Source organism: Biomphalaria glabrata, chromosome 3 (genome assembly GCF_947242115.1).
Source record: "Biomphalaria glabrata chromosome 3, xgBioGlab47.1, whole genome shotgun sequence".
Lineage (NCBI taxonomy): Eukaryota > Metazoa > Mollusca > Gastropoda > Planorbidae > Biomphalaria > Biomphalaria glabrata.
Genome location: NC_074713.1, coordinates 35,951,191 through 35,977,948, shown reverse-complemented (window position 1 = coordinate 35,977,948; position 26,758 = coordinate 35,951,191). Strand labels below are relative to the sequence as shown.

The window sequence follows — 26,758 nt, the reverse complement described above, 5'->3', positions numbered from 1 at the left end:
TAATTCATCTAATTCTCTTTGTAAAATATCTGTGTCTTGTGTTGTTTTTATTGTTCTATATATTATGCAATCGTCTGCAAATAATCTGACTTTTGTTCCTGAAGTAATGCAATTTGGTAAATCATTTATGTAAATTAAAAATAGTAGTGGACCCAAGACTGTTCCTTGAGGTACACCTGAGTTTACTGTTATCGGTGTTGATTTAGAGCCATTTATTATTACAGTTTGTTCTCTCCCTATCAGAAAGTCTTTAATCCACTGATGCAGTGGACCATTAATGCCGAAATATTTTAATTTTTTAAGCAAACTATGGTGGTGAACTTTGTCAAAAGCCTTAGAAAAATCTAGTAAGATAGCATCTATTTGTTCACTATTATCTAAACCTTTTGAAAAATCATCAATTAGTCCTATTAAACAAATGAACTGACACTTTGAACAATAAAAAATATTAAAATTTTTAATGATTTTTTTCTTATATCATGTTAAAAAACAATAAAGACAGGGAGAAAGTAAAACATTTTTAAATCTAATTTTCCAAGTTTGAACCTTCCTGAAGCATGTTTGTAGAGAGTTTTGGCTGAGTCTATGAGTAAAGTTTACAAGTCTGATCTCATGAAGTATATACATGGTTTCAGTTATAGATATAATTGTTGACAACAAAGTGTAAAGCAATGTCAATATTTAAGTGACAATAGTCACTGCTTCTATCATTTTCAAAGAATTAAAATGTAGAACTAGATTTTAGGGCAAAGCAAAATATAGAGTAAAAAAGTATTTTTAAAATGTCAAGAAATGTACAACAGTTGACTCAGTGTTGATATTATATTTCTCAATGATTTTTAAAACAAAATCTGTTAGGTCTTTCACTGAATGAAACTATACATTATATACACAAGGTCTTTAGAGACAAAGGCTTTTTATTTATCACGACTGTATGAATCACTATGCAATAACTTCCAAAACTTAGTTAGAATCATTGCATTCTAAAATTAATAAAAAAAAAACAATATATCATATAATACGTAAGTCTGTTTCAGTAAACATTTGAAAAATGAAGCCAGACCTTATTTCATGTAAATGGTCTATTATCAATTTTATAAAACTTCAAAACAAAGTCAAATTAGACCAATCAATCTGTTTACAGCTTACCAACATTGTGGAATGATTGTATTATTTGTCTCTGATAATCATATAGCTCTTAAAAATATTCAATCTCTATGGAAAGCATACTAATAAAATAAAATTGATATTGCAACTATGGACAATTAACATCTCAATTTTTGGTTTACATATTGAGAGAAATACTATTATAATTATAATACTACTAATAAATTAGTTAAACAAAAATAATTATAAAAAAAAACAACAACAACAACAGGTGCTGTCAGTTTTGAGCCTGGTCTCTACTTCTTAGATAACTCTGACACATCAGCTGAGGCATCAGAGTAGTCCACCTGTGTAATGAAACATCAAAGTACTGAAAAACTCAGAATGGTTTATACCATTTAAATGAAATAGTTTTTCTAATATATAGTTTTCTATCTGATAATCCAAATTAAAGTAGCACCCAATTTTGAGGGTAGAAGATCAGAAACAAAGAAGAGACAAGTCTAAGCTGTAGCTATTCCATAGTCCATTATTTTGTCATCCAAATGGCACACTTCTCCAGCCCATGCACTTTTCCAGCCCTCACAAATATGCTTAACTGTCCATTAGATACAAATTTGGGGCCCTTTGAAAACGCAAACTATAGTGTTGCTTAGGTTCAACAGCACACAGTCATAAACCTAAAGCCCATGATGTATTGATGAAATACAGAGATTGATACAGAGAAACAAGATGGACATACCTGATTAAATTCTGGAGGGTCAACAGATGAGCCAGCATCTCCACCACAATGGAAACAAACAATCTGTTCTACCAACTGTTTCTTCTTGTCTATCATGCCATCGCTTGGGACATCTGAGAGAAAACATCGCAAGAGTTATTGACCTTCAAATGGTAAGTCAAGATTCAATGGTAGAATTCATGTTGGTTATCCATTCCTAAAAAGCAGGCCTATTTTTACAAAGTTAAAACTTAAGCCTACCTACATATAAATATAGATAATATTGCCTTTCAAATAAAGCAAAAATCTTGGATAGTAAGAAGTTATTTTTTAAGTAACATAAGCTATAATAATCTTATTATAATGTGAACTATCTAAGTAGTCTCAATATCATGTTTCATTATGTGTTATAGAATTATTCATATAAATTTATCTTCAATTTTTTAAATTTCAGATAGGAGATAGGAGCAATTAATAATTTGGTCTGTGTGAATATGCTAACAAAATTTCAAGTCAACCCTTAACTAATTAAAACACAATTGATTCATGTTGATCAAATTTAGTATGAATATGTTTCTACAGCAGCACAAGGGAATTCAGAGGGAAGATGTTCATCATTTGTATTGCTTCTTTTTTTATTGCATTAGAAACCAATCAGTCTATATTACATTTTGTATCATTGAGTATCAAACTAAAGTGTCAAGCTGTTAAGTGTGTTATTACTGAGTATCAAACTTAAGTGTCCAGCTGTTAAGTGTGTTATTACTGAGTATCAAACTTAAGTGTCCAGCTGTTAAGTGTGTTATTACTGGGTATCAAACTAAAGTGTCCAGCTGTAGGGTAATGTTAAAATAATTAAAACCAGTACAACTCCTATTGCGATACATTGCATTGTTTACGGAACTAAAAATGCAGTAAGATGCACTAGGAGGTTGTCAGTACTTTTTTAAACTTTTGTAAAAGAAAATAATATGATTTTTTTAAAACTAAAAACTGTCTATAGCCTTTTTTTTTTACTGAAAATTTGTTGAAAGTAAGTGCCTATATTACAGTGTCAGTTGCCTAGCAACCAAAGCTCAAAGGGATTCATTAATATCTAAATTAATCTAAAATGACCTTGTAAAGTGTATAGGATCTACCTGGGAAATGAGTGTTTAAGAAAGTTTTTTTGGTGCTATAAGTATTAAAAGTATGTATATTGATAATTAGACATTGATCTATTTTTAATGTTGTTTTGTTTTTGCATTACATTAATAATAATAAAATGTTTCATTTAGAGGTACCTCTCTTTGCTTAGAACTTTTAGAACCCAGATTAAGTAGCTATTGGGTAATTTATTTTTCCATGAAATGACTCATATCCTTACCTGAAATAAAGTTTTCTTTGATCTCTGCAGGTATTTTGTCAACATACCACTGGTGGTTATGTAGAGTTGCCAATACGCCCCCTGAGTTGGTTCTCTGGACATTTGCATAGTAAAGTATAGGTTTACCCAAGAGGTCAGTCAGGTGGCCTCCAATGGCATGAAGTACAGCTTCTGGGGCACAGGTGTCCCATTTCTTACAGCCTTTACTGGCAAATACATAGGCATGAACTTTCCCTTCCAGAAGTAAAACAACCTGGGGCATTAAATACAATGTAGACAAGCTTTTAGAATATTCTGATTTACATCAATGTTTGGTCAAAAAATTATTGAATAACAGAAGAAACAAATGTTATTGCATGATACAAATATTTGATTAAAAACGTGAATAAAAAAAATAGATAATACCTAAAGAAAAATTTAATAACCTCAGTACATTAAACTTCATTGCAGGGTTAAAAGATTGACAGGACAAATAGTGTAAAAATATCTGCTCAGTGACCAATAGAATAAATACAGGACATCAGTCATCTGCAACACAAATTATCCAGACTATTTTTTTTTTTACAGTACTGTTTTGAAGCGTGTGTTTCTTAAACAAGTGTGAACAAGTTGACAGATTTAAAGCTTGCAAGGCAGTGAGGAGAAGTGTTAGGTGGGTGTGTAGTGAATTGTCATGCGAGGCAGGAAACACAACTTTGTCCATGTTGAAAAGAAAACGAAATGCACTGACAAGGGAATGGAAATTGGACATTTGAAATTGCCTTGATAAGTGGGAAAGAGGAGCTTCTATTGCCACGATATATAATGTCAGCACATCCACTATTCTGAACATAGACAAAAAATCTTGAAGTTTGTATCAAAACTTGAATGTAGTGAAACAAAGAAAAAGGAAAACAATGAGATCCCTTTGTTGAGGATGGGCTTTACCTTTGGTCTAAGCAAAGAACACTGGACTTTAAATTTTAAATGATACAGAGAGGCTGCTGTACTATTCTCTCTTGAAAAATTTTAATGTTGATTTATAGGCTTCTAAGTTCGAAACTACAGTTGTATCACTAATAGGACAATTAAAACTTTATTTATGGAATCAGTATTTCCATTTCACCAAAGTGTAACACTACATCACCCACACAGGGGATATAAACAAACAACAGATCAGCCAGTGCTTGCCATGTGATGCTAAGTTATAACTAATCCCACTTTCTCTCTTTTTATTTGCTTCTTTTTCTATTGGAATCTAACTAGGTCCAATGTAGAAAGATGCTGCTGCTGCTATGTTAAACAAGTTGATCTGAAGAGCTTTGTCAAGGTAGTTGTTGATGAAACTCAGTACTTTCAAATTGGTGAATTTTGTTCTCCTCCAGGTCTCTGCTCCACTAAATCAATGGAGTTCATCAGGTTAATTGTGATTGTCAAAGAGAGCTTTAGGAAGATCCAAAGTTTCTTGAGCTGTAAGAAGGGCCTAAATACAATTGCCCAAAACAACACTGTACCTAACAGAAGTTAACATCACTTTGAAGCCAGCCTTAAATAACACTGTACCTAACAGAGGTTAACATCACTTAAATAACACCTTACCTTATGCCCAGCCCCTCCAACTCGGATGATGTCTGTGGGCTCACAAGAGTTTACAGCCTCAGTAACCATCCAATCGGAGTGAGAACGAGTGGTTGTAATTAGGTTTTTGCCAACCGGTGGATTTTGGGGCTGGAAGCCAAAGGCCCCTGGTGGCAGGTAACAAACAAAAAAATGTATGATTTAAATAGCTTGCATAGTAAAAGAAAATAACTAGACAAAGTATCTATGATTTCTGCAGTTAGAGAAAAAAATAATAATTTGATTAAAAGACTTTCTGTTTTTCTAAGCCCAATTATTTACTACTTCTGAGCTGCTGATTGAAAATAATAATAATAACAACAATGACCAACAGATAACACTGTCCATTCAAAGCAGATTTCGAATTAAATAGTTCCCAAAGTTCTACCATATGGCCACTGCAGAAACTGATTCCATTGACCATATTTATACTACATCCAGATTACATTACCTGTGCTTTTTAAAATATCAATAAAAAATAATTTTACACTAAATATAAACAAAGGTTTTTAGAAAATCAACATAGGTGTGTTACCTAGTCCTACAAGTCCCCAGATACATTGACCAAGTGTGGCATCAGGACCTTCCTGGTAGTTGTAGTATGGCTGGTAGATGACTCCTCCTTTGGCTTCTCCATTAACAGCGACACCAATCAACACAGTCACATGATCTAAGAGTCCTGAAAAAAAAAAGGGGGGGGGAGTAAATAAGGTGTACATGATTGTAGTTATATTATAGCATTAATATTTATAAACATATATATATAAAAAATAAAACTGAGTAAGATTTATTATGAAGGCGCGGTGGCTGAGTTGTAAAGCACATAGATTCTGAACTGGTAGTCCCAGGTTCCAATCCTGGTGAAGACTGGGATTTTTCATTTTGATATCATTAGGGTGCACCTGAGTCCACTCAGCTCTAATGGGTACCTGACAATAGTTTGGGAAAAGAAAAGGCAGTTGGTCGTTTTGCTAGCCACAAGACACCCTTGTTAACTGTGGGCTACAAAAACAGATGACCTTTCTATCATCTGCCTTATAGATTGCAAGATAATTTAGATAAAATATTTATTTTTAGTCACCTTGAGTGAATTCTGCTGTTCCATCAAGAGGATCCACCCAAACAACAACCTAGAATAAAATTAAAAGTTGTTTTATTAAAAAGCAACTGTGTCACAAGACAAAATCTGTTCAGATTATAAGATCCTCTTTTGAATGTCATTATTTTTATTGTTGTCAACATGTCAAAATGTTGTTTTTTTATTTTTATTTAAAATATTAATTGAACATTGAGCTTTACATACACTAACAGTGTCACTTAGAATGATCTCACCTGGTCATCAGTCACATCCTTGTAGCCAGTAGGGCATGGATGGGACAGCACTTCAGGGTCAAAGTCCTTCACGATGTAATCTTCAGGAATTCTTATGGCTGGATCCAAAGACTATCAAATACAAAATTACTATGTAGATTTGTAATTTTAAAAAAATCTGATATTTAAAATAATTAAATGATGAATAAATTTACATGAATGTATCAAATCAATTTCTTAGATTTGGTTTTCAAAATTGTGTTTAAAGCATGAAAAACAAAATGGTTACAAACTTACCTCCTCTCCAAAAATAGCTACTTTAGGAAAGTGCTTGTGTAAGGTGGCTACAATGCATCTTTGAGCTGCTCTATCAGCTTCTGTTTGAAGATCATTTCTCCCCTAAATAAAATTATGGTTTTAATACAGTTTAAATATTTAGACTTATTCTGTGACAGAATGGAATATCAAATGAACTGGCACAAAAGGTAATGGTAAATGAAAAGAAATGAGCTACTTAGTGATACTACAAAATAAAGAAAAATATAGCAAACACAAGTTGCTGCTGCTAAGTGAGATTCGTTAGAACTTTAATTGCAGTTAAGAAGTTTTTTCAAAAGTTATGAAAAAAATGTCAGCTAACTGCTCATGTTGATGTAAAAGGAAGATCTTTTTTTTTTAACAATTAACAAGAAAGTGTTTTGTTTTGTTTTTAAATTAACTTCAGTACTTCTTCAAACCAGTATTTTATCTTATCTAATATATTACATACATTACTTCAAAAAAGAAGATATTATGTCCTTCGCAGTTCATGTGTCAATCTCGTCATGCATGTTAAACTATGACTTAAACTGTTAAGTCGTTGGTTTTCCTGGTTGATTCAGGCAACTCATTACATGCTCTAACGGCACAAGGGAAGATGGAGCACTTGTATGAATTTGTTCGGAATAAGAAATGTGCCTCTATTTTTGTGTCTTTCTGTGTTTTTCATTAGGTTTTGTTTTAAATTTCTATTTGTAAGTAATGGTTTAGTGTTTTATGTATTATAGCTACTTTACTTTTTTATTCTTCTGTCCTGAAGTGTCTCTAGGTTTAGTGATTTTACTAATGGTGTTACTCTAATCAAATTGGAATATTTGTTTGTTATAAATCTCACTGCTATATTTTGTATTTGTTCTAGTTTCTTTATGTTTTCTTAGCTATGCTCTTGGAATTTGTCGTTTGCATTATTTGGTAGGGGATTTTAAACTCAAAACCATCTTTGGTGGTTTAATATTAAAATCTCACCTAAAATAAACAAAATCAAAGCAAAAATTCAGTCACATAATTCCACCCCTCCTCCTGCAGATGTAATCCAGGATCCTTCCTTTATTATTAGTATTACCAGTGCTTTTTGCGAGGGTATGCACCATTACAGCGTACCAGCACCTTTTTCAATGTGAGGAAAAATTATTACTTTTCTTGTATTTCAACGTTTGTTATTAATTTATTAGTAGTTAAAAGTTAGGTAATCAATCACTGAGTATCGACACCTATTTTCTTACAAAAAAAAAACACTGAGTATTACTATTACTTTAGTCTAGAGATCTAGTTCTAGATCACCATGCAAAATATCTTCAGGAATGAATTTCAATCTTAATCTTGTATCCTTAAATACTAGATCTAGATTGTAATTAATAGTAATACAATACTAATATTTACTTAAACTATTAATATACACTATTCAGTATTCACAAGTAAAAGTAAATACTGAATTTCACTGTTAGTTAGTAGTGTTAGACTGTTAGTTTAATTAGTTACTCACTTACTGCCTAGACTCTTACTCTATATAGTAATATACTATATCTAGCTCTAGTTCTAAATACTCAAAATACTGTTTTACTCAGTTCAGGGAACTTCAGTACTGGCAGTGAGAGTACTGCTACACTACTGTTCACTACAGTGACTACTCAACTCATTTATTCACTACAACTACAGTACTGGTAACACTGTAGTTCAGTGTAGTCTTATCTACACTGTTACAGTAGTGTGTAGTACACTTCTGTCACTGTGTGTTCTACAGTGACTACAGTAAGTAACAGTACAGTGAGTACACAGTCTAACTTACACTATAGGCTAATTACAGTAATTATTATATACAATATAAAAAGTATATAGATCTACACAAAATACCTTCTCGATGATGCCTAGTTCACCGGTTTTTAAGATATCTCTAATAATATTTCCAGCTTTATAGGATACAGATACAGATGCTGCCAATAGGCGCATAACGAGCGGTGTCGGGAACGCTCCAGTGGAAGCCATTTTGTAACAAAGGCAAACATTTTCGTTGTCGTGAAATGTAATGTAATGTTTATGTCTTGTCACTGAAAAAAAAAAACAACAACACATTTCTCCTAAACTGAACGACCGTTATTGCAATAAATGCAATAATATATTATTAAAACTATTATTAATAGATAACATAAAAAAGTAAATAAATAAAAAAATGTTAATAAATCCACATAAGTTGTAAAAATAAATAAAACTTAATATTATTTCTGGTATAAGGAAGGGAACTCACTCTGTATTCCACGTATAGAAGCAACGTCAATTTCCTAGTGTCAATATAAAATATAATAATGTCGATTCTATTCTAGAAATCTATCAAGTGACTTTCTGTCTACGTTAATTAAATGTCTTGTACTTTATGATTTACTTGAAATAATGTGGTCGTTCTTTAGCCGAGACCCAGCAAAGGATTTTCATTATGATATAGGTGAGAAGGTTCCAGGTCTTGAAGATAAGTCAATTTGGACTCTGCATAAAGGCAAGAAAAAGGTATACATGAGTAACTTACGTTTATCGAACAAGTTAAGCTCATTCGCCGACATTTTTTATGTTTGAATTTGTGTATCTCCTAGACCTAGAAAAAAACTGATTATATCTATGAACTCCTCATCCATTTTTCTTAAAAAGTAGACATGTTTTATTCTATTACTACTCAAAGTTAAACTTATATTTGATGTTAAAGTGAGTCAGGTCGATGATTTCAAAAGCTTAAATTATCAAACACTTTTTTACCTTTATCTTATCTTATCGAACATATTAAGAACTTATTGAACACATGAGAAGTATGGTGTTTTAAAAGTGTTATAATCTTAACAACTTGAAAAATGTTTTGGGGCTGCGTTGGTGGCCTGGTTTACACAGGACCTGTGTGTTGGGCTGTCACTGACCATTTTTTTTGTTGTGTGTTAGTCTGGTGGCTGCGTTTGGATTGAGTCTTGAAATTTACGTTGTTACTTTGCACTGAAAAAGTGTGAATGTTGGAGAGTGGAATTGCGTAAGAAGAAAGCGCGGGTAAGGGGGTGTAGGCAGAATAAGAGAGTGGTTAAATGTGTTATTGTTATTATTTTGAGTATTTGTGATGTTTCAAAGGAGTGTCTTTGTAGTGCATTATGAGCTTTATCATACTTTATGGTATATGGTACTTTATACATAATTTTTTTAGACCCTGCGTCACACGTCTAGATCGAGAAGCACAACCGACTTTGTATTTGAGGCTGACATCACATTTTAATGGTCGATCAATTATTGATGATCTCTTGATACAGTGTTTGGACTGTTTCTCTCCCCCCCCCTCCTTTTTTTTTACCTACCAAAGACATTTTTATTTCAAAATACCATATCTACATTCTATACCTCCCCCTTAGCCCTTTCGTTTTATTAATATCTCTTCACATCAAGCACATGCGCTAGGTATTGGTTTATAAAACATAATTCAGAAGTTAATAGAATGGGGCATCTGAAAAAAACAACACAACTGGATATATTCTAAATTCATTGTTCCTGTGTTATATTCTATATTCCTTCACCTGTGGCAGCACAACGATGATAATAGCATCAAACTATATGTGTAATAAAATCAAGCTTTTAAAATGGGTACAATTAGTGCATATCGATGTAAATCTATTTACTTAGAAAAATATAGCACAATTACGGTAAACCACAAATAGCTGATACAAATTGTAACACATGGGTAATTTATATATGTACTTTGCATTACATTATTTTTAAAAACAACAATTAAAAAATATATAATTTAAATATTTTGTGTTCTTTGGGTTATATCCCTTTGATGTTTATTTTTAACATTAAAATGGCGTTCGATATCTTACGAAGCTGAGATTGCTTATATAAAAACTGCTATTATCGAACACCCCCTTTTTAAACCTCAATTTTCATGTTTAGGTAGCAAAGGACACTTTTAAGAAAATTGTTGCAAATATTTCTCAGCCTAATTAGAAGCGTATTACATAGGTTTTGTTGAGCTGAACATCATTGGCATTAAAAAATACCCTTAACCCGAGACTCACTTCACTCTTCCCAAGAGGTCAAAAAAATTGAAATTTTTATACCAATATTACCAATGCACTTTGAATATAAGTAAAAAAATTATCCTCGGGTGAAAATGAAACTAAATATAACTAAACTATAAAGAAATGGACGATGCACAATAGGAATGGACTAGTTTCGTCATAATCATCGAAATAAAGGAGAATTTTAAAAAATACAATGGGGTGTTCGATAAGTACCTTAAAACGAAGGTGTTCGATAGATGTAAGTTACTCTAGATCTAATTATTAATTATAATAAAATAAATAATAATTATTATTATATAGATCTACTTATATTACTAGTCTATGCTCTAGTCCTAGTTTAGAGGATGTGATGACCTCAGTTGTGTACATGTCCCCCAAATGTCTATTGCCTATTCTCACTTAGATTTCAGTAAACTAATTGCACAGTAATGCCCAGCAGCTGATGCCTGACCAGTTTATTATCAGTTGTCTCTAACTTCCCAATCTAGATAAGAATTTAAAATATAGACACTATACTCTGGCTGACTGGCCTGTGGTAACTTTAGGCAACATAGTGATTATAGATAGCAACTTGAACTTAGCTTATTTTTAAAGTATAACATAAAGGGGTTATGACGGTTACGTTTAAGCTTGCGCTTGGGCAAATTGCCTTTTTAAAAATCTTAGGCCAGTGCATATTTTATTTTTAGACCAGTCTGGTTCCCCAGAAACAGTAGACCACATTCTTTATAAATGTCACTTTCTGCATGAAAGGCCATCTGGACAAGGATTTGATAGAGAGACAACTGGTTTGCTTGTGGCATAAGGGCTGACAAGGCAACCTTAAAACTCACTGCCTGCTTCGTTTCACATGCTCTAACGGGGTAATCTCTGCATGATTTGTCACTAACGGGATTTCTGATTCGGTTCCCCAGACCAGTAATGAGTGATACCCAACATAATTCTGCCTGCATTTTAATTTCCAACTCTCCTGCCACAGGCTTATCAACTAATAGATATACAAAAAATGGAATAGAGAGAGAATAAGCCATTTTACATAGTTTTTATTACCAACTGATAGCGCTAGTAGGCCTGCTTAAACCCAACAGGGTTCGTACGCATCAGGAAAGTCTGGAATTTCAATAAGATTTCAGACCTGGAAAATCGCTACTTTTCTAGTTTTTTGTTGTTTTTTAAAGTCTGGAATTTGAAAAAAAAAAATTTGATGTCAAATGTCCACATTTTTTTTATTCCATCTCCATAACCGGTAAAACGCTAGATGGGTAGATCTAGTTGGACATAGAGGCATCTATTATTAGATTTTTATATGTCATTGGTGAAAGCACATGCATTCACAATTCACAGCTTTGTCGCGAAATGCCAGTTAATTTCATTTTTGAAAATAAATCAATGGGTCATTTCAGTTGATTGCAGAACATGCCCATGGTCAATCTTACTTTCTATAACCAAGATCTATAATGTATATTCTATTTATAGAGTCTAGATCTATTCCAGAACCAATCTGCGGCTAAGGAAGCTTTAATTAATTTTAATACAGACTTTCACTAGATCTAATCTAGATCTAAATCTCCATAAAGTTCTAGATCTAGTATTCTATACAAAAAAAGAAACGACATTCACTAGCTAGAGCCTAGGCTAGATTGTATGTCTAGAGTTAGTTAATAAGAATCGATGTAGTTTAAATTATAATGCTAGGTCTAACATCTAGATTAATCTAGATCTAGACTCAAGGTCAAGGAAACTTTTTCAAAGTTTGAAACAAAATCTGATGCTCAAAGCAAATTAAAAAAAACAAAAAACATTTAGGCCTATACATGCAGCATGGATTCTGGATCTAGAAAATCTATTTAGACTAGTTCTATATCTAGTTCTAGATATTTACAATTCAGTGTCGAATCTGGAAATTAGACTACTTATTCTAGATCTAAATCCAAAACTAATCTAATGATGCTAATGTATTGTTTATTTTATTGAATTAAAATTGTTTAGATTTAGATTCAAGTTCTAGACACTAGAACTAGAGTCTACTCTAAACTTTAATCAAATTCAGTAATATATGATATAGATATATGCCTAGCCTATTATAACTGATAGATCTAAGTCTATAATAGTATCTGAACCGTATCTAGAATTAATATGGATGCTTGGATTTGTTAGTGCGATTCGGGAAGTTAGTTTTTGGCTTCTGCTCTCATATTTGGAGATTTTTACCCATATGATTCATCCATTCTTTTTGTCATGTGAGAAAGCTTAGGGCTTCAATTATTTTTCAGGACATTCTTCTTTCATCTTTCTAGCAAGCACTTTTTTTACACTTCATTTCTCATAGCTTGCCCTTACCACCCACTCATTTTCTTGCCTCTTTTTTGTAAATATTCTCATCAATCACTCAACTCTAAACATAACTTGGCCATCTTTTTCTTTGTGGCTCAAACCAACAATGCTGCCATATTTTTTACAAAGCAAATGTCAACTCACTCTGTCTATCTGTCTGATAAAAAGTTGGAACATATGTTATTTCTCCCACACCTATTCTCTGATCAAGTTGAAACTTTGCACAATTATTCATTGGTGGAGACAATAAATCAATACATAAAATTAAACAATTAGTAACACATGTACCGGAAGGTCAAAAATTGGAACCAGTGAAATCTGCCCATGTGGAGTATCACCAGAAAATGCCGACCATGTCCTCCAAAACTGCTCTCTCTACCAAGAGGCCCGTATAAGACATTGGCCCCAAATCACCCCAATAGAAAGAAAACTATATGGAGCTCCCTGATTTGGAAACCACTGCGCAGTTCATCTCATGTATTGGTCTAGTCATATGAACACTCCAACATAAAAATGAGAACGATGAAGAAGAAGAAGAAGAAACAATTAGTCAATTAATTCTGGTATCAAGTTAAAACTTTGAACAATTCTTTATTGTACCTAAAGAAAATTTGAATCAATTAAAAAGTAACCTATTACTAAATTAATTATTTGTAATTAATTTTTTTTCATATTAAAGAAGGGAAATAATTTCTCCATTTTTGAGATAAATTGTTGTAGCCTAAATGCCAAACCCTAACCCTAAAATATGAATCAATTTAAAAAGTAACCAATTAGTAAATAATTATTGGTAATTAATTAATTTTGTTTGATATTGAAGAAGGAAAATAACTTTTCCTTAGATGAACTGCCTGACTATTGATTATTTGTAATTGCTTAGAACTCATTAATAGTGGATTATATTGGTAAGACATATACATTTTTTTTTCAACAGGCTAATGGAGAGTCTGTTTCTATATTCGCATTTGATGTGAAAAGTGCTAGTGATGCTTTAGTACAAACTGCCAAAGCGTCACTGAAAAGGCTGAAAACACTGAGGCATCCTAATATTTTGACTTTTCTTGATGGAGTGGAGGTATTTAGCTTGTTTCTTCTATAGTTTCTTTCTATCTTATCTTATCGTATATAATACAGACGTTACTTCAAAAAAGAAGATGATTACATCCTAACTAGGGAGCATAACTTTTTTTTTTTTATCCTTGTAAGAAATTTAAAAATATTATTTTTTTCAGACTGATAAAGTGATTTATTTTGCCACTGAACCAGTGGTACCATTGGAAACTTATCTTCGAGAAAATGACAGTGAAGGCCATAATGAAATAGCCATATCCTGGGGGCTGCATCAAATAGTGGTCAGTATATCTCATTGCTGGGAAATATTAACAATCTTAAAAATTTTTTTATCATACTTTTTGCTATTATTATTATTAAGAATTTATGTAAATTTAGTGAAATAGACTTCAGCAATGCCATGCATATTCTACAAAAAGAACCATACTTAGAAGTGTAAAATTAATGTCCTTTATATGTTTATTTGGTAATTAAATATCTAATTAAATATGTGGACTTCATTGAATATTTTTAGAATTATATTTTGTGTATATTTTTGTATAATTCATAGAAAGGATTATCTTTTTTGGTAAACGATTGCAATCTCATTCACAACAATGTATGCATGGCCTCAATATTTGTTGATCCAGCTGGGGAGTGGAAGCTTGGTGGAGTGGACTACATGTACCCAGCACAAGGACCAGACAGCATTCCACCAGTCAAAATTTTACCTTTGCTAGAGAGGTACAATTCCCCTGAGAAGGTGGAAGGAAAACATTTGGGAGCTGAAAAATGGTGAGATTCTCTTGTGTGTATTGAAATAAAAAAGGATTTATTGAGTTTACTTATCTGATTGATCTCTCAGTTGGGGAACGTAAAGTTCATTAGTTATTGGGCTTCAGTTACTCAACATTTATTTATCTCAAAGACTACATAGAGATTTAGTTTTTTAAAAATTGTCACAATAATTGCAATATGATCCACAGAGTGATATTTAGAAGTCAGCTAAATAAGATTTTTTAATTAAAGTTTGTTCTTAAAGTTGATAATTAAGAGTATCTTTAAAACCTTAGAAAATAATTTTTTAAGTCGATAAATTAGGTAAATATTTAAGGAGTGTTACGTTAAGCTAAAACTTAAAATAATAATTTAAAAAAAAAATAGGAATAGAATACCTATTTTGTGCTTTATTAAATATTTGAGTTTCTGTATTTTTAAGGTTGTTTTTTTTTTAAGATAAAAATTACTACCATTACCCCACCAGTTACACCCATTGTTTGTTCCCAGGCTATATATTATTTATTTTGGGTGTAACTTCCTCTTCCTTTTTTTTTTTTTTTGGTACTTCCAATGAAATGGCTGTATCTTAAGGCTTCTCCTAACATACATTTTAGCCTGTGAATTCTAGCAACTGTTACATTGAATTGGAACTGCCTGTTCTCTACCTCTGTCTTTCTCTCCCTCTTTCTTTGGACTGAAACCCCCTTTTTTTATCCTGCTTATCATGGTGCTTTCCCACATAGACTTTTTACTTGACTTAGAATGGCCTACTATTTTACCCCCCCCCTCCCAACCACCACACACACATAATTTCAGCACGTAAGTTCTAAATTCTATTTATACATTATTTTACATGATTCAGTATTTTGTTTAATTATGTAGGATTTTTTTACATGTATTTTTGCTCTAATTGAAACACATATAAAAGAAGTCTCCTACATTTAATTACATTTTATTTAACTAGGTCAGCTGACATGTGGGGATTAGGTTGTTTAATCTGGGAGGTATTCAATGGAACACTACCCAGAACAAACGCACTGAAAGCTCCAGGGAAGGTACATGCAGAATTCATTTTTAGAGAGTTATTCAAAAGCTTTTATTTTAATATTTTTTTACTTACATAAGTTTTAGTGCCAATATTATAAATTTATTAAAAACAATTTGTAACTAAATCTTACAAAAAATGTCCCTTAGTTTGATAAAAAAATATAGAATGGAAAAAGTACATTTGCATGTTGTTTTTTTTCAGATTCCTCAAAGTTTGATGGCAAACTATTGTGAGCTTGTTGGAGCCAATCCCAAATCTAGGCCAAATCCAGCAAAATTTATAGAAAACTGTCGTCAGAAAGGAGGGTTTATGCGTAACACTTTTGTAGACTCTATGATGTTCTTAGAAGAAATCCAGGTAAAGAAATAATGGCCAAGTTAAATAATTTGTAGCTTAACCAGACACTAACTGTAGAACATTCAACTTCAATTTGTTTTTTGTTTTATTCTAATATCAGTGTATGACATTAAAAACAGTCAATAAAAGTACATTAAATGAGTATTCTTTAATATCCATAAAAATAGTTGTAATTGGTTAGATGGCCATTGGTGACAACATAGAACTGGTAACTGGATCTATTGTTTGCAGTCTATTGTTGAGATGCTAATGAAAGTATTATTGTTTCAGATCAAAGACCAAACAGAGAAAAATAAATTTTTTGCAAGCCTAACACCTTCACTCGATACATTTCCTTCATTGTTCTGCCGAAACAAAATTCTGCCACAATTGCTGAATGCCTTTGAATATGGAAATGCTGGATCTTCAATTTTAGCTCCATTATTCAAGGTACTCCTTTTCTGAATGTTTTTTTATAAAATATTGATTTTGAATGATAAGTTGTAGTTATTATCCTTGATTTGATGAGAAGATCATCATATTTTAAAGATATTCTAATTTTCATATTGTAATAATGTTACAGATAGGTAAATTGTTAGATGCAGATGACTATCAAAAGAAAATTGTTCCCTGTGTTGTCAAACTGTTCACATCACCAGACAGAGCAACTAGAGTTAAACTTTTACAACAGGTGAGTTCTTGGAAGATAATTTGCTGGGGAAAAAATGTTTAAAGTATTAGAAATCTTTTTTTATATATATATATTTATGAAGTGAACATTTATTTGCAGTATAAAAGATAATTTGTTATTATTACACTCTTCCCATATTTTTTAGTCTTCCTTTGGTCATAAAACATTTGCATTGTTCACTTCAAGCTAGTGACTAATATCCATGCCGATTAAACAATCCATATTCTTTAGAGCCTGGAATTAGCAATATGGTGTAATTAATAACCATCTTTATATACTATGTCACCAAATGCTTGGCAGAGCTTTGTATTGTATCGTCTCCTTAATCATAAGGCAATCACAGATTTGGAAGTTCTTATAAATCTATTTAGCGGACAATTAGGATACAGTTAATTAACTCACCGCTGAATATAATTTTCTTGTGTTTAATGTTTTCAAAATCAAATAAGTATGGTAATGCTAAATATAAATCACTTGTACAAAGATACTGACATCAAGTAATAGAGTTAAAGTAAAAAAAACTGTGAAGAAACAGATGATCTATATTCTTTCAATGAATGAGCACATTAAATAATCCACATGGAACAATGACAAACCAACTCCAATAGCTAGTTTCAAATTAGTTATAAAGTTAGTAGCTTATATTCATCTTTCTGGATTGTTTCCGACATTAATTATTATATTAATAGTGAGTTCTATCACTTTCCAATAATTCCTCATTTACTAGAATAATCTGCTTTATTTTCCCCACACTAACTCAATGTGGCCTTAATAATACAGACAGTTCACATGCTAGTGGTCAGCTGTTATTGTGTGAGGTCAAGTGTGACATTATGCATATTACATTACATTATATTACATTGTCTTGTATGATTTCACTGACTCTTCTTCATCTTGTCTTCATATGTTTCCATATTTCTGATTTTCTATTTTTTTTTTTCCAGATTGAGTTTTTTGCAGAGCATTTACAAGTGAACACAGTTAATGATCAAATATTTCCACATGTTAACAGTGGCTTCATGGATACCAACCCAATGGTCAGAGAATGCACTATCAAAGTAAGTCAGAGTCTGCTTTCTTTAATATAGTACATTTTATCTGCATTCGTTGGTTGCTATGTTTCAATGATTCTGTTGTTTCTATGTTACAGGCAATGCTTCACTTGGCACCAAAACTTAACTATAAAAATTTAAATGAAGAATTGATGAGACAGTTTGCAAGATTGCAAGCAAAAGATGACCAGGTTCAAGATACTCATTTTTATTGAAATCTAGGGAGAGAATATATTTTTTTAAAATCTTGTAGCACTAACATTTAAATATAAATAAAATATAATATACCTTTTACTGTACAGTATCAAATATAATTTATCTCTATTACTGTATTGTATAAAATAAAAGTTTTACTCAACCGTATCATATACAATTTATCTGTGTTACTGTACAGTATAACATGCAAGATGATGTGGTAGATATCTTAGCCACTGAACTAAAAGTCATATGCTTCAAATCTTTGTGGTTTATAAGACCTGGGCCTACCTACTATCTATCCAGCTCTTTTAAGTATTTGACAACTGTTGCAGAGAGTAAATACATTTAAAATGACATTACAATACCTTAATAGACTAATGTCTTTTCTAATAAACGATTGAAAGAGACTAACTCTGACTGTGGGGTCTGAAAAAGAACTCCTCTTGTAGCGCTCTGGCTAGAAACTGCTTTGGGGGTTAAATTGAGGAACTTTTCGAACTTAATGGCCCTAAAGTAAAATGTTTTCAATCTAAATGATATATATATATAAAAGTAGGTAAGATATTATTTTGCCTGTTAGTTTTTTCTACTCTCCATGTTAAATTGTTTTGCTGTAGGGTGGAATCAGAACAAACACAACAGTCTGTTTAGGGAAAATTGCTTGTTACATCAACCCTGCGGTAAGTTACACCATTTGTAAGAGTAACAAAAGTTTAACAAGTTTCATTCAATATTTTTTTAGATATTACAATTAACAATAACAATTTTTTTTTATGGTTGTTAGAATAAAGTCTTTCATTCTTTAGTGACAGCTAGATCTCATAGTATTCACTTTGATGGTGTATATAAATAGCAATATTTTTTTTGTTTGAGAAGAAAACATATGTGTGACTAAAGCTGTCATTGTGTAAGCTAGATCAGAAGAATACATTAATACATAAAAAGAAGTAAGAATAGAGTAACTAGTATGAATACTTCTGATATTTTAGTCAGAAACAATCTAGTTAGTTAGTTCACAATGTTGCTAATGTGTTTTGTATTGCAGAACATAGCTAACTAGTTGCTCAATATTATGTAACATATTTATATTTTACAATTCATGGGTTCTTTAGAAAAAAAAAAATCTTTCAACTGAATGAAGTGAAGGTCCAACTACTCAAGTTAGGTAACATCCAGCTCTATGTAGAACATTCTTATTTAGTTCAACCTATTTATTGCCACTTTGAAAAATAGTTTTAATCATTTTAAACAATTTTTTTTTGTACAGATTCGGCAAAAGATTTTATGTTCAGCTTTCATGAGGGCAATGAAAGATCCTTTTCCTCCAGCTAGGCAAGCTGGGATACTAGGTATTGCTGCCACTCAAAATTTTTATAACCTCTCGGAAGTAGCCAATCGTCTTCTTCCATCTTTATGTTCCCTAACACGTGACCCAGACAAAGGAGTAAGAGATCAGGTGTGTTGTTTAGTTGGTTCAATAGTGTATGTTTGGAATATTAACTGTGCAGAACTATGTTTGTAAAATTTGGAGCTATCGAAAACCTGATAGCACCATATTTTGTAGGGTGCTGAAACAGCTGCATTAACAACTTTTGTCAATTTTGAAAGGCTCTTTTTGTATTTTTAAATTAATAATGCAAACCATTTTTAGTACAAATACACCAAATTTAATAAAAATTATTATATAGAATATACTAATAATTAAATAATAGTAACTGTTGGAGCAACAACAAAAAGGAATGGAAATACAAAATTTGTTGTTTTTATTTCCAAACATTTTAATTTAATATTTTTTTCTAAATAATATTATACAAGTTATATTTTATTTATATGTTTTATGATGTTCTAGCTATTAGTGGTTTACAGAAAACATTGTTTTTAATTTTTGTTGGAAAAAAACAACAAACTAATACAATAAACCTACATATATGAAATCCTCCTCAACCAAATAAAGGCAAAGGACATTTGGCCACAAGGCCTTCATCAGCAACAGAGAAAAAAGACAAACACTAAAAACAAAATAGCCTTATAGTTCTGTCTGATGTTGCCTATCAAGGCAGAAAAGAAAGTTACGCTGGTTTAAAAGCGTAGGAAATTAAAGGGGGTCGTTGCAGTCTGACTAAAAATAAATGGAAAAAAAAGGGTGGAATGTTTGTCATTTTAAAGAAAAGTTTGTTGGTTGTTAATTCCATTAGGGTGGATGGTGCCCGACATGTTGAAGGAACATACTAAGTATTTGCAATAATGTTTTCAGTTTATTAATGTAAACAAATTTTAAATATTTGTATATCCTTAGCCTTATCACTTTCAGGCCTATCTAACCTAACCCCAACTAACCACATCAATATTTAACTTCATATTTCAGGCTTTCAAAACAATTAAAGGTTTTCTTTCAAAACTGGAAAAAGTCTCTGAAAATCCAGAACTTGAGGAAGACTATGGTGAGCCAAATATTCTGAAAAGAATCCTGAGTACTAGCTAATAACTCTTTTTTTCTTAGAATTATTTTCCAACCTTCTGTTCAGTTATTCACTTTGCCTTATTCTAGTCTTATTCACTTTGCCTTATTCTAGTGTGTTCAGAATTAATTTTTTGGTTTTATTTTTATCAGAAAATGTTACTTTTGGTTAAAAAAATGAAAGAAGAATACCTTCCCTTTTATATGATGGAAAGTAATTTTTATTGAACATAAAATATCAATTTTAGATTATGAAAATATAAAAGACCTTGAAGGCTGTTTCCGAGAACTAGAAAGTATTTTATGATCTCAATAGAATAAAAAAAATTTTTTTTTAAGGTGCTATGCTTTAGTTTACTAAACATAAACAACACATTTTAACACACATATAATAAAAATCTGAAAATCATTATCCCACTTTTGAAAATTAATCTTATAAGAAATTAGAAATTTAAGCAAACTGCTTTCAACACAGCAACTTGATTTTAAAAAAAGTTGAAAAAAAAAAAAAAATCCAGGGAAAATATTCCAGATTAAGTTAAGTGGTTAAAAAAGCCCAAAAAAAAAGATTGATGATGGAAGTGTCATTTCAAATTGTGATTAGGAGCAAAGATTTAATATTCATATTTGAACTTGGGTGCATGAATAAAAAAATGTCTGCTTATCCTGTCATATCAAACCTCAGATAACTAGTGAAAATTGTAGCTCAACATTGAAAGTTGAAACATAAAACACAATATCATCCCTAATCCCTTCTTTCAATGAAGACATTATTCTCATGCTTGTATTTGATTGTTTTCAGAAAAGGAAGTGATGTCAGGAACTGCTACAGCTGCTTCAGCCTCTGGTTGGGCTGGATGGGCTGTGACTGGAATGTCAACTTTAACATCTAAAATATACAGTAAATCAGGGGTCACCAAACCTACTGGAGACACAAGTTGTAAGCTTTCCCACAATATGTATCCACATTATGTTTCCTAATGTCTGCTTTACTAATTTCTTGTTCTTAGCTTAAATAGTTTAAACAAGGACATCATCAGATGTTATTTCTTCTAAAATTTAGAAAATTTATTACCTTATATTCAGGCTCTTATACTAACAAATCAGAAAGAATTTTTAACAGTGATTAAATATTATGGCATGTAAATTGATCCTAAAGCATGCTTTTCATAAAAGAAAGTAAAAAAAAAATACTGGTAAATATAAAACTCAATAAAAACTTATTTTTGTAAGTTGATGTTTGTCTTTCTAGTCCAAACCTTTGATAAGATTCTAGTTCAAACTGTATATCTGGTACTGCCTGTGCTATCAATTGCCATATTATTCATTTACAACTATTACATTGAAACTACTATGAGACAACAAAACTAATTATTTTTATGGTGTAACAACAGCACCTGGCAGTGACAAACCCAGTGTGCAGGCTGTCCCGTCCAAACCTAGTTCTGCCTTACCAGCTTCTGAACCTTCCAAACCCATTCAAAACCAGACTGCAGCCCCTGATGTTGAAGATGAGGAAGACACTAAAGAGGATGGAACAGGCGATGGCTGGGAGGAAGATGACTGGGGAGATTTAGATGTATGCTAATTAGTTAATTGTATATTTATTACTAAAACTGTTGTTTTTTTTTATAATGATCTTAGCTCATTATAGGGAATTTAGACTTAAATTTTGCATTTTAATTAATAGAATTAATTACTTTTTTTACATATGAAAAAAATATTTTTACTAAATATTCTTACTCATCATTTCTGCAGTAAGAAAAGGAATTTACAAAAAAAAATATGTGTATACTTAAACAGTTTTGAAATTGTTTCTTCAAACTAGCATTTTCAAGCAAATAATAGTCAATAATTGTTACATTTTAAAAACTTATCTACTATCCATAGGACACCAGCAAGTCCATTAAGATTGAGGACACAGAGAAAGATGTCAACTGGGATGATGATGACAATTGGGATGCCATTGAAGACACCAAAGAAACTAAGGTGATTAGTTTTTTTTGTAATGTTTGATCTGAGTTTGTGGCATCTGGTTGGTCTTATTGTGTCTTATCGGCAGGTTATAGAATAAATTGTTTAAGACAGCTTATTTGGGCTGAAAGTTGAACCTGTATGTAACCAGTATCATTGACCTTCTAAGACAGCTTCTTTGGGCTGAAAGTTGAACCTGTATGTGACCAGTCTCATTGACCTTCTAAGACAGCTTCTTTGGACTGAAAGTTGAACCTGTATGTGACCAGTCTCATTGACCTTCTAAGACAGCTTCTTTGGACTGAAAGTTGAACCTGTATGTGACCAGTCTCATTGACCTTCTAAGACAGCTTCTTTGGACTGAAAGTTGAACCTGTATGTGACCAGTCTCATTGACCTTCTAAGACAGCTTCTTTGGACTGAAAGTTGAACCTGTATGTGACCAGTCTCATTGACCTTCTAAGACAGCTTCTTTGGACTGAAAGTTGAACCTGTATGTGACCAGTCTCATTGACCTTCTAAGACAGCTTCTTTGGGCTGAAAGTTGAACCTGTATGTAACCAGTCTCATTGACCTTCTAAGACAGCTTCTTTGGACTGAAAGTTGAACCTGTATGTGACCAGTCTCATTGACCTTCTAAGACAGCTTCTTTGGACTGAAAGTTGAACCTGTATGTAACCAGTCTCATTGACCTTCTAAGACAGCTTCTTTGGGCTGAAAGTTGAACCTGTATGTAACCAGTCTCATTGACCTTCTAAGACAGCTTCTTTGGACTGAAAGTTGAACCTGTATGTGACCAGTCTCATTGACCTGCCAACATGTTGGTGTTCCCAGTGTAACACTGTATATTGATGACATCTAGCATATTACCTTGACCTTATTTCCATAAAATCTTAACCTAACCTGTAGGAGAAGGGACAATAGCAATTATGGCAAAAAAATAAATGGGGCTGCTACCTTAAGGATATATAAAGAGTGTTTTTTTTTTAGAAAAAATGCTGCTACAGTGAATGCAGAGTTGTAGCAGTCAATTTATAAACTGGCTTTATTTTCATTATGACTAGTACATTTTATTCATGCTAGAAACAATAAGCAAAGTACTAAAACTTTTTTCCTGTAACTTAGCTCATCAATACTATGTAATAAATTGTACAAAAAGTCTGCAGTAATTGTGTATGTATGTTTGTGTGTGTGGGTATATATATATACATATACCATATCATTAAATATCTTTCTCTGAGATGCTATCAGAAACATTATAACATAGCTCATCACTGTAAAATAAAATAAAAAGTAATCATATTTCACTTAACTTAGTTTCTATAATAAGTCGATCTAATTATGTCAGCAGCCAGAAGATTTGAAAAGCAAATTTGCTCCAAAACCCAGTGAATTTGTGTCCACCAAACACACAGGTCTCCCCACCACAGACTCTTACAACTGGGGAGGTGGGTCTGGCACACAAGATGATTTCTTCTCATCAATGGTGGTAAGTGTCACCATATCATAGCCAGATATTGAGATTAAAAAATAGTCTTAGCAACATTTGATTGTACTTTTTTTTAATTACTGGTATTAGTTCTCTTTTATTTGTCATTCTTTGATATGTCAAAGCTGTCTTGTTCACCATTTCATAAATCATCAATAATTACTGTAGACTCCAGCTGCTCAAAGGTCAAAGTCCACAACACCAGTTCGAGAAGTTCCACCAGCCAAGACCACTCCTCCTAAAGAAACATCACAGTCCAAACCATCTCCAGCTCAACAGAGTTCTGCTGCTGCCACAGTGACCAAAGGGAAGAGCTCAACCCCCATTAAGCCAGACAGCGCTGGATGGGATGATGGGGCTGGAAGTGGCTGGGATGATGGAGATGATTGGGGAGGGGAGAAATGGGGGGAGATAGGAGGTAAGTCTGAAGATTTTTATGCTTTTTAAAAAGCGATCACAGTAATATTCACCCAGATGCCCCTCCTTTTCCCAACTGGTCCAGACAAGTGATAGGATCATTGTGCATTGAAAAAGCTAAAAGTACATAATTCAACTCCCTTTGAAGCTATCTCAGGTAATGATGAGCACAATCTCATTTTCTGTCAGCTTGAGAATGAAATGATCTTATCTTTGCTTTAGAAACAATAGTTTTTCTTTGCCTGCATTAAAAGTAAAGGTATTCATTTGCTGTGCTGTTCACATAGCAGGCACATAGACAATAGGCTTATATTTTTATATGCATGCATAACAAAATATAATTGGGATGATCATTACAAGTTACTAATATGACATTGGAAATCCTCTTATATAGTTGAAATAAATCAGTACCAGAAAATGACTTTCATAATAATTATAATGACAAAAAAAAAGATAGTGAGAAAAGCTGAATAAACCCAAGAATATTCTCATAACCAGAAGCTGTGGACCGGCTTTATTGTAAAAAAAATAATTCATTGGGAACTACAATGAAATATGTTTTCCTTTAAAAAATCTTAATTCTGACAGCGCCAAAGAATTACATTTAGCACAAGACCATAATAGTCATAGTATTGTTACGTATTTCTGATTTTCTGGCTAAATGTACTAGGCACACAAATAAAAGAAACACTGCAAAGAACTTGACGACTCAACTTTCAGCTTTAAATAACTTTATTGAATTATAACTATAACAATTCGTCACTGTAACATGTAGCGTATACGTCTTACATCGACTGTATCGACTGTAACGGCTCAAGTCCACTCTCTTCTACTGTCTCGCACAGTAGAGAACAGTATCGACGACTGTACTGACCCTTTTCACATGAACATCTCTGGTTTATAAAGAGTCCCTAATCGCTTGTCTATTGTTGCAAAAACACTGCTAGTACCCTCTGGAACAACATGGGAGGAAACATCACATCCTGTTGTTGTTTATACATGTCGATTCCAGAGGATGCCAGCTGCAGTGTCATCTCGCCGAGGTCACACGTAGTGACCTCTAACTGTCACTGTTCATTTGTCACAATGCCCCCCTTCGTAAATCTGTTCGTCCTCTGGAACAACACGTGAGGCACGTCCCATCCTGTCTTTGTTTACATGCATAGATTCCAGATAACATTCAGTGCTGTGTCATCTCGCCGGGGTCACACATAGTGACCTCTACCTGTCACTGTTCATTCGTAACAGTATTAATAATAATAAGTTATTGTTGTTAAGTGAAAAGTTTAAGGAAGGTGGAAATAATACACATAAAATTGTGTAAATTTGTTCTTCACAGAATCTAACAGCAAAGAAACAATGGCTGATAAAATGAAGAGAGAAAAGGAGGAAAAGAAAAAGCAAAGACAGAAAGAGATTCAAGAAAAAAGAGAAGCCAGAAAAGGAGGTGGGGCCATGAAGCTGGGTGCCAAAAAAGTGACAGATTTTGATTTTTCTTGACACAATAATGTTAGCACTATTTCATCGGCTGCTTTATGTGCACTCAGCAGATACAGTCAATAACTAATAAAGAAACCTAACCTTTTCTCTTGACATTTATGGGAATATTGGTAATTTTGTTTTCAAATTTCAATATGATTCATTCTAAGACAAGTGGATTAATTGATATCACATTGGGTACTCTCATATCTGTTGAACTGAAGGTCCTTTGGTTTAAAGATTTTTTTTTCTTGTTCATTATACTTAGTAAATCTTCCTTGATCAATTTGAGAATGAAATTTTACAAAATAAACCAACGGAATAGAAGTGCAATATGAAAGTGTTTGGACCTTGTAATTGTCCCCCATTGAAACTGTGTTAAGTATTATCCTTTCTTCATAAGAAACCATTATTTTACAGTTGTATTATAAGATCACTTCAACATTTTCTTTCACCTTTTAAGTAAAAAAAAAATATTTTTTTTTAATACTTAAAACGAAGATCAGATGTATATATAAAAATTAATACAAAATATTTCTAAAGAGAATGCACTTTTAAAACTGGCAGGAAGTGAATACTGGTTTAAGGGTAATAGCACTCCCGAAGAAAAATGTTTTTGCATGAATGCCTTTTTATTAAAAAACAATATTTACTTTCTGAGTGTCTCAAGAGAAAGAAACTTTGTATTAAGTGCTTCTGATGGTAATACTTTTATATGGAAACATGTTTGGATGTGTCTTTAATATGTATGTCTTTAATATGTATTCTTTCTGTGTGCATGTCTGATAAAAACAATTTTTATGAAGAACATTATAACTGCCATAAGTAGGACATGACCATTATTTATTTTTCAAATGAAATAAAACATGATCGAATTTTTGGTGGCTTATTTGTGTTGCTAAACATGGAGGTATGGAGAAATGCATAGTTTCAATAAGTACATTTGGCAAAGAAAGATTTAGACTGAATTTAATGTCTGGATTGTCAGAC

The 26,758-nt window shown here is 32.3% G+C and overlaps 3 protein-coding genes across 5 annotated transcripts in view; 2 read left to right on the top strand and 1 right to left on the bottom strand.

The window, feature by feature from the left end:
• Positions 1-3,106, top strand: part of LOC129925297 (calpain-B-like) — a 72,643-nt gene extending 69,537 nt beyond the window's left edge. For both annotated transcript variants that reach the window (XM_056024824.1, XM_056024825.1), the window contains 2 exons: positions 1,819-2,001; positions 2,283-3,106. The gene's annotated coding sequence lies outside the window, so the exon portion shown is untranslated. The remainder of the gene's footprint in view (positions 1-1,818; positions 2,002-2,282) is intronic.
• LOC106056967 (3'(2'),5'-bisphosphate nucleotidase 1-like) lies at positions 440-8,427 on the bottom strand. The gene is made up of 9 exons (XM_013213942.2): positions 8,271-8,427; positions 6,399-6,500; positions 6,123-6,233; positions 5,872-5,920; positions 5,326-5,469; positions 4,773-4,918; positions 3,195-3,447; positions 1,850-1,962; positions 440-1,454 (listed from the first exon to the last, which is right to left on the bottom strand). The coding sequence occupies exons 1-9, from the start codon at positions 8,400-8,402 to the stop codon at positions 1,404-1,406; spliced, it is 1,101 nt and encodes a 366-aa protein (XP_013069396.2). The 5' UTR covers positions 8,403-8,427; the 3' UTR covers positions 440-1,403.
• A 223-nt stretch (positions 8,428-8,650) lies between these two features.
• LOC106056963 (N-terminal kinase-like protein) lies at positions 8,651-26,648 on the top strand. 2 transcript variants are annotated; one of them, XM_013213926.2, is made up of 19 exons: positions 8,651-8,918; positions 13,731-13,871; positions 14,029-14,148; positions 14,418-14,641; positions 15,591-15,681; positions 15,876-16,031; positions 16,302-16,460; positions 16,594-16,701; positions 17,646-17,759; positions 17,852-17,944; positions 18,569-18,631; positions 19,219-19,407; positions 20,317-20,392; positions 21,212-21,349; positions 21,804-21,988; positions 22,300-22,398; positions 23,735-23,872; positions 24,041-24,290; positions 25,629-26,648. In XM_013213926.2, the coding sequence occupies exons 1-19, from the start codon at positions 8,805-8,807 to the stop codon at positions 25,787-25,789; spliced, it is 2,619 nt and encodes an 872-aa protein (XP_013069380.2). In that variant the 5' UTR covers positions 8,651-8,804; the 3' UTR covers positions 25,790-26,648. The 2 variants fall into 2 exon arrangements, with proteins under 2 accessions (XP_013069380.2, XP_013069379.2); XM_013213925.2 differs by having other exon boundaries at positions 23,732-23,872.
• The last annotated feature ends 110 nt before the right edge of the window (positions 26,649-26,758 follow it).

Excerpts from the sequence above, each read along its gene's own strand:
- LOC106056963 (XM_013213925.2), top strand. The coding sequence starts at position 8,805 with ATGTGGTCGTTCTTTAGCCGAGACCCAGCAAAGGATTTTCATTATGAT. Across the intron at positions 13,872-14,028 it reads CTTTTCTTGATGGAGTGGAG|ACTGATAAAGTGATTTATTT; the intron begins GTATTTAGCTTG and ends TATTTTTTTCAG. Across the intron at positions 24,291-25,628 it reads GAAATGGGGGGAGATAGGAG|AATCTAACAGCAAAGAAACA; the intron begins GTAAGTCTGAAG and ends TGTTCTTCACAG.
- LOC106056967 (XM_013213942.2), bottom strand. The coding sequence starts at position 8,402 with ATGGCTTCCACTGGAGCGTTCCCGACACCGCTCGTTATGCGCCTATTG. Across the intron at positions 5,921-6,122 it reads AGGATGTGACTGATGACCAG|GTTGTTGTTTGGGTGGATCC; the intron begins GTGAGATCATTC and ends ATTTTATTCTAG. Across the intron at positions 5,470-5,871 it reads AACAGCAGAATTCACTCAAG|GACTCTTAGATCATGTGACT; the intron begins GTGACTAAAAAT and ends TTTTTTTTTCAG.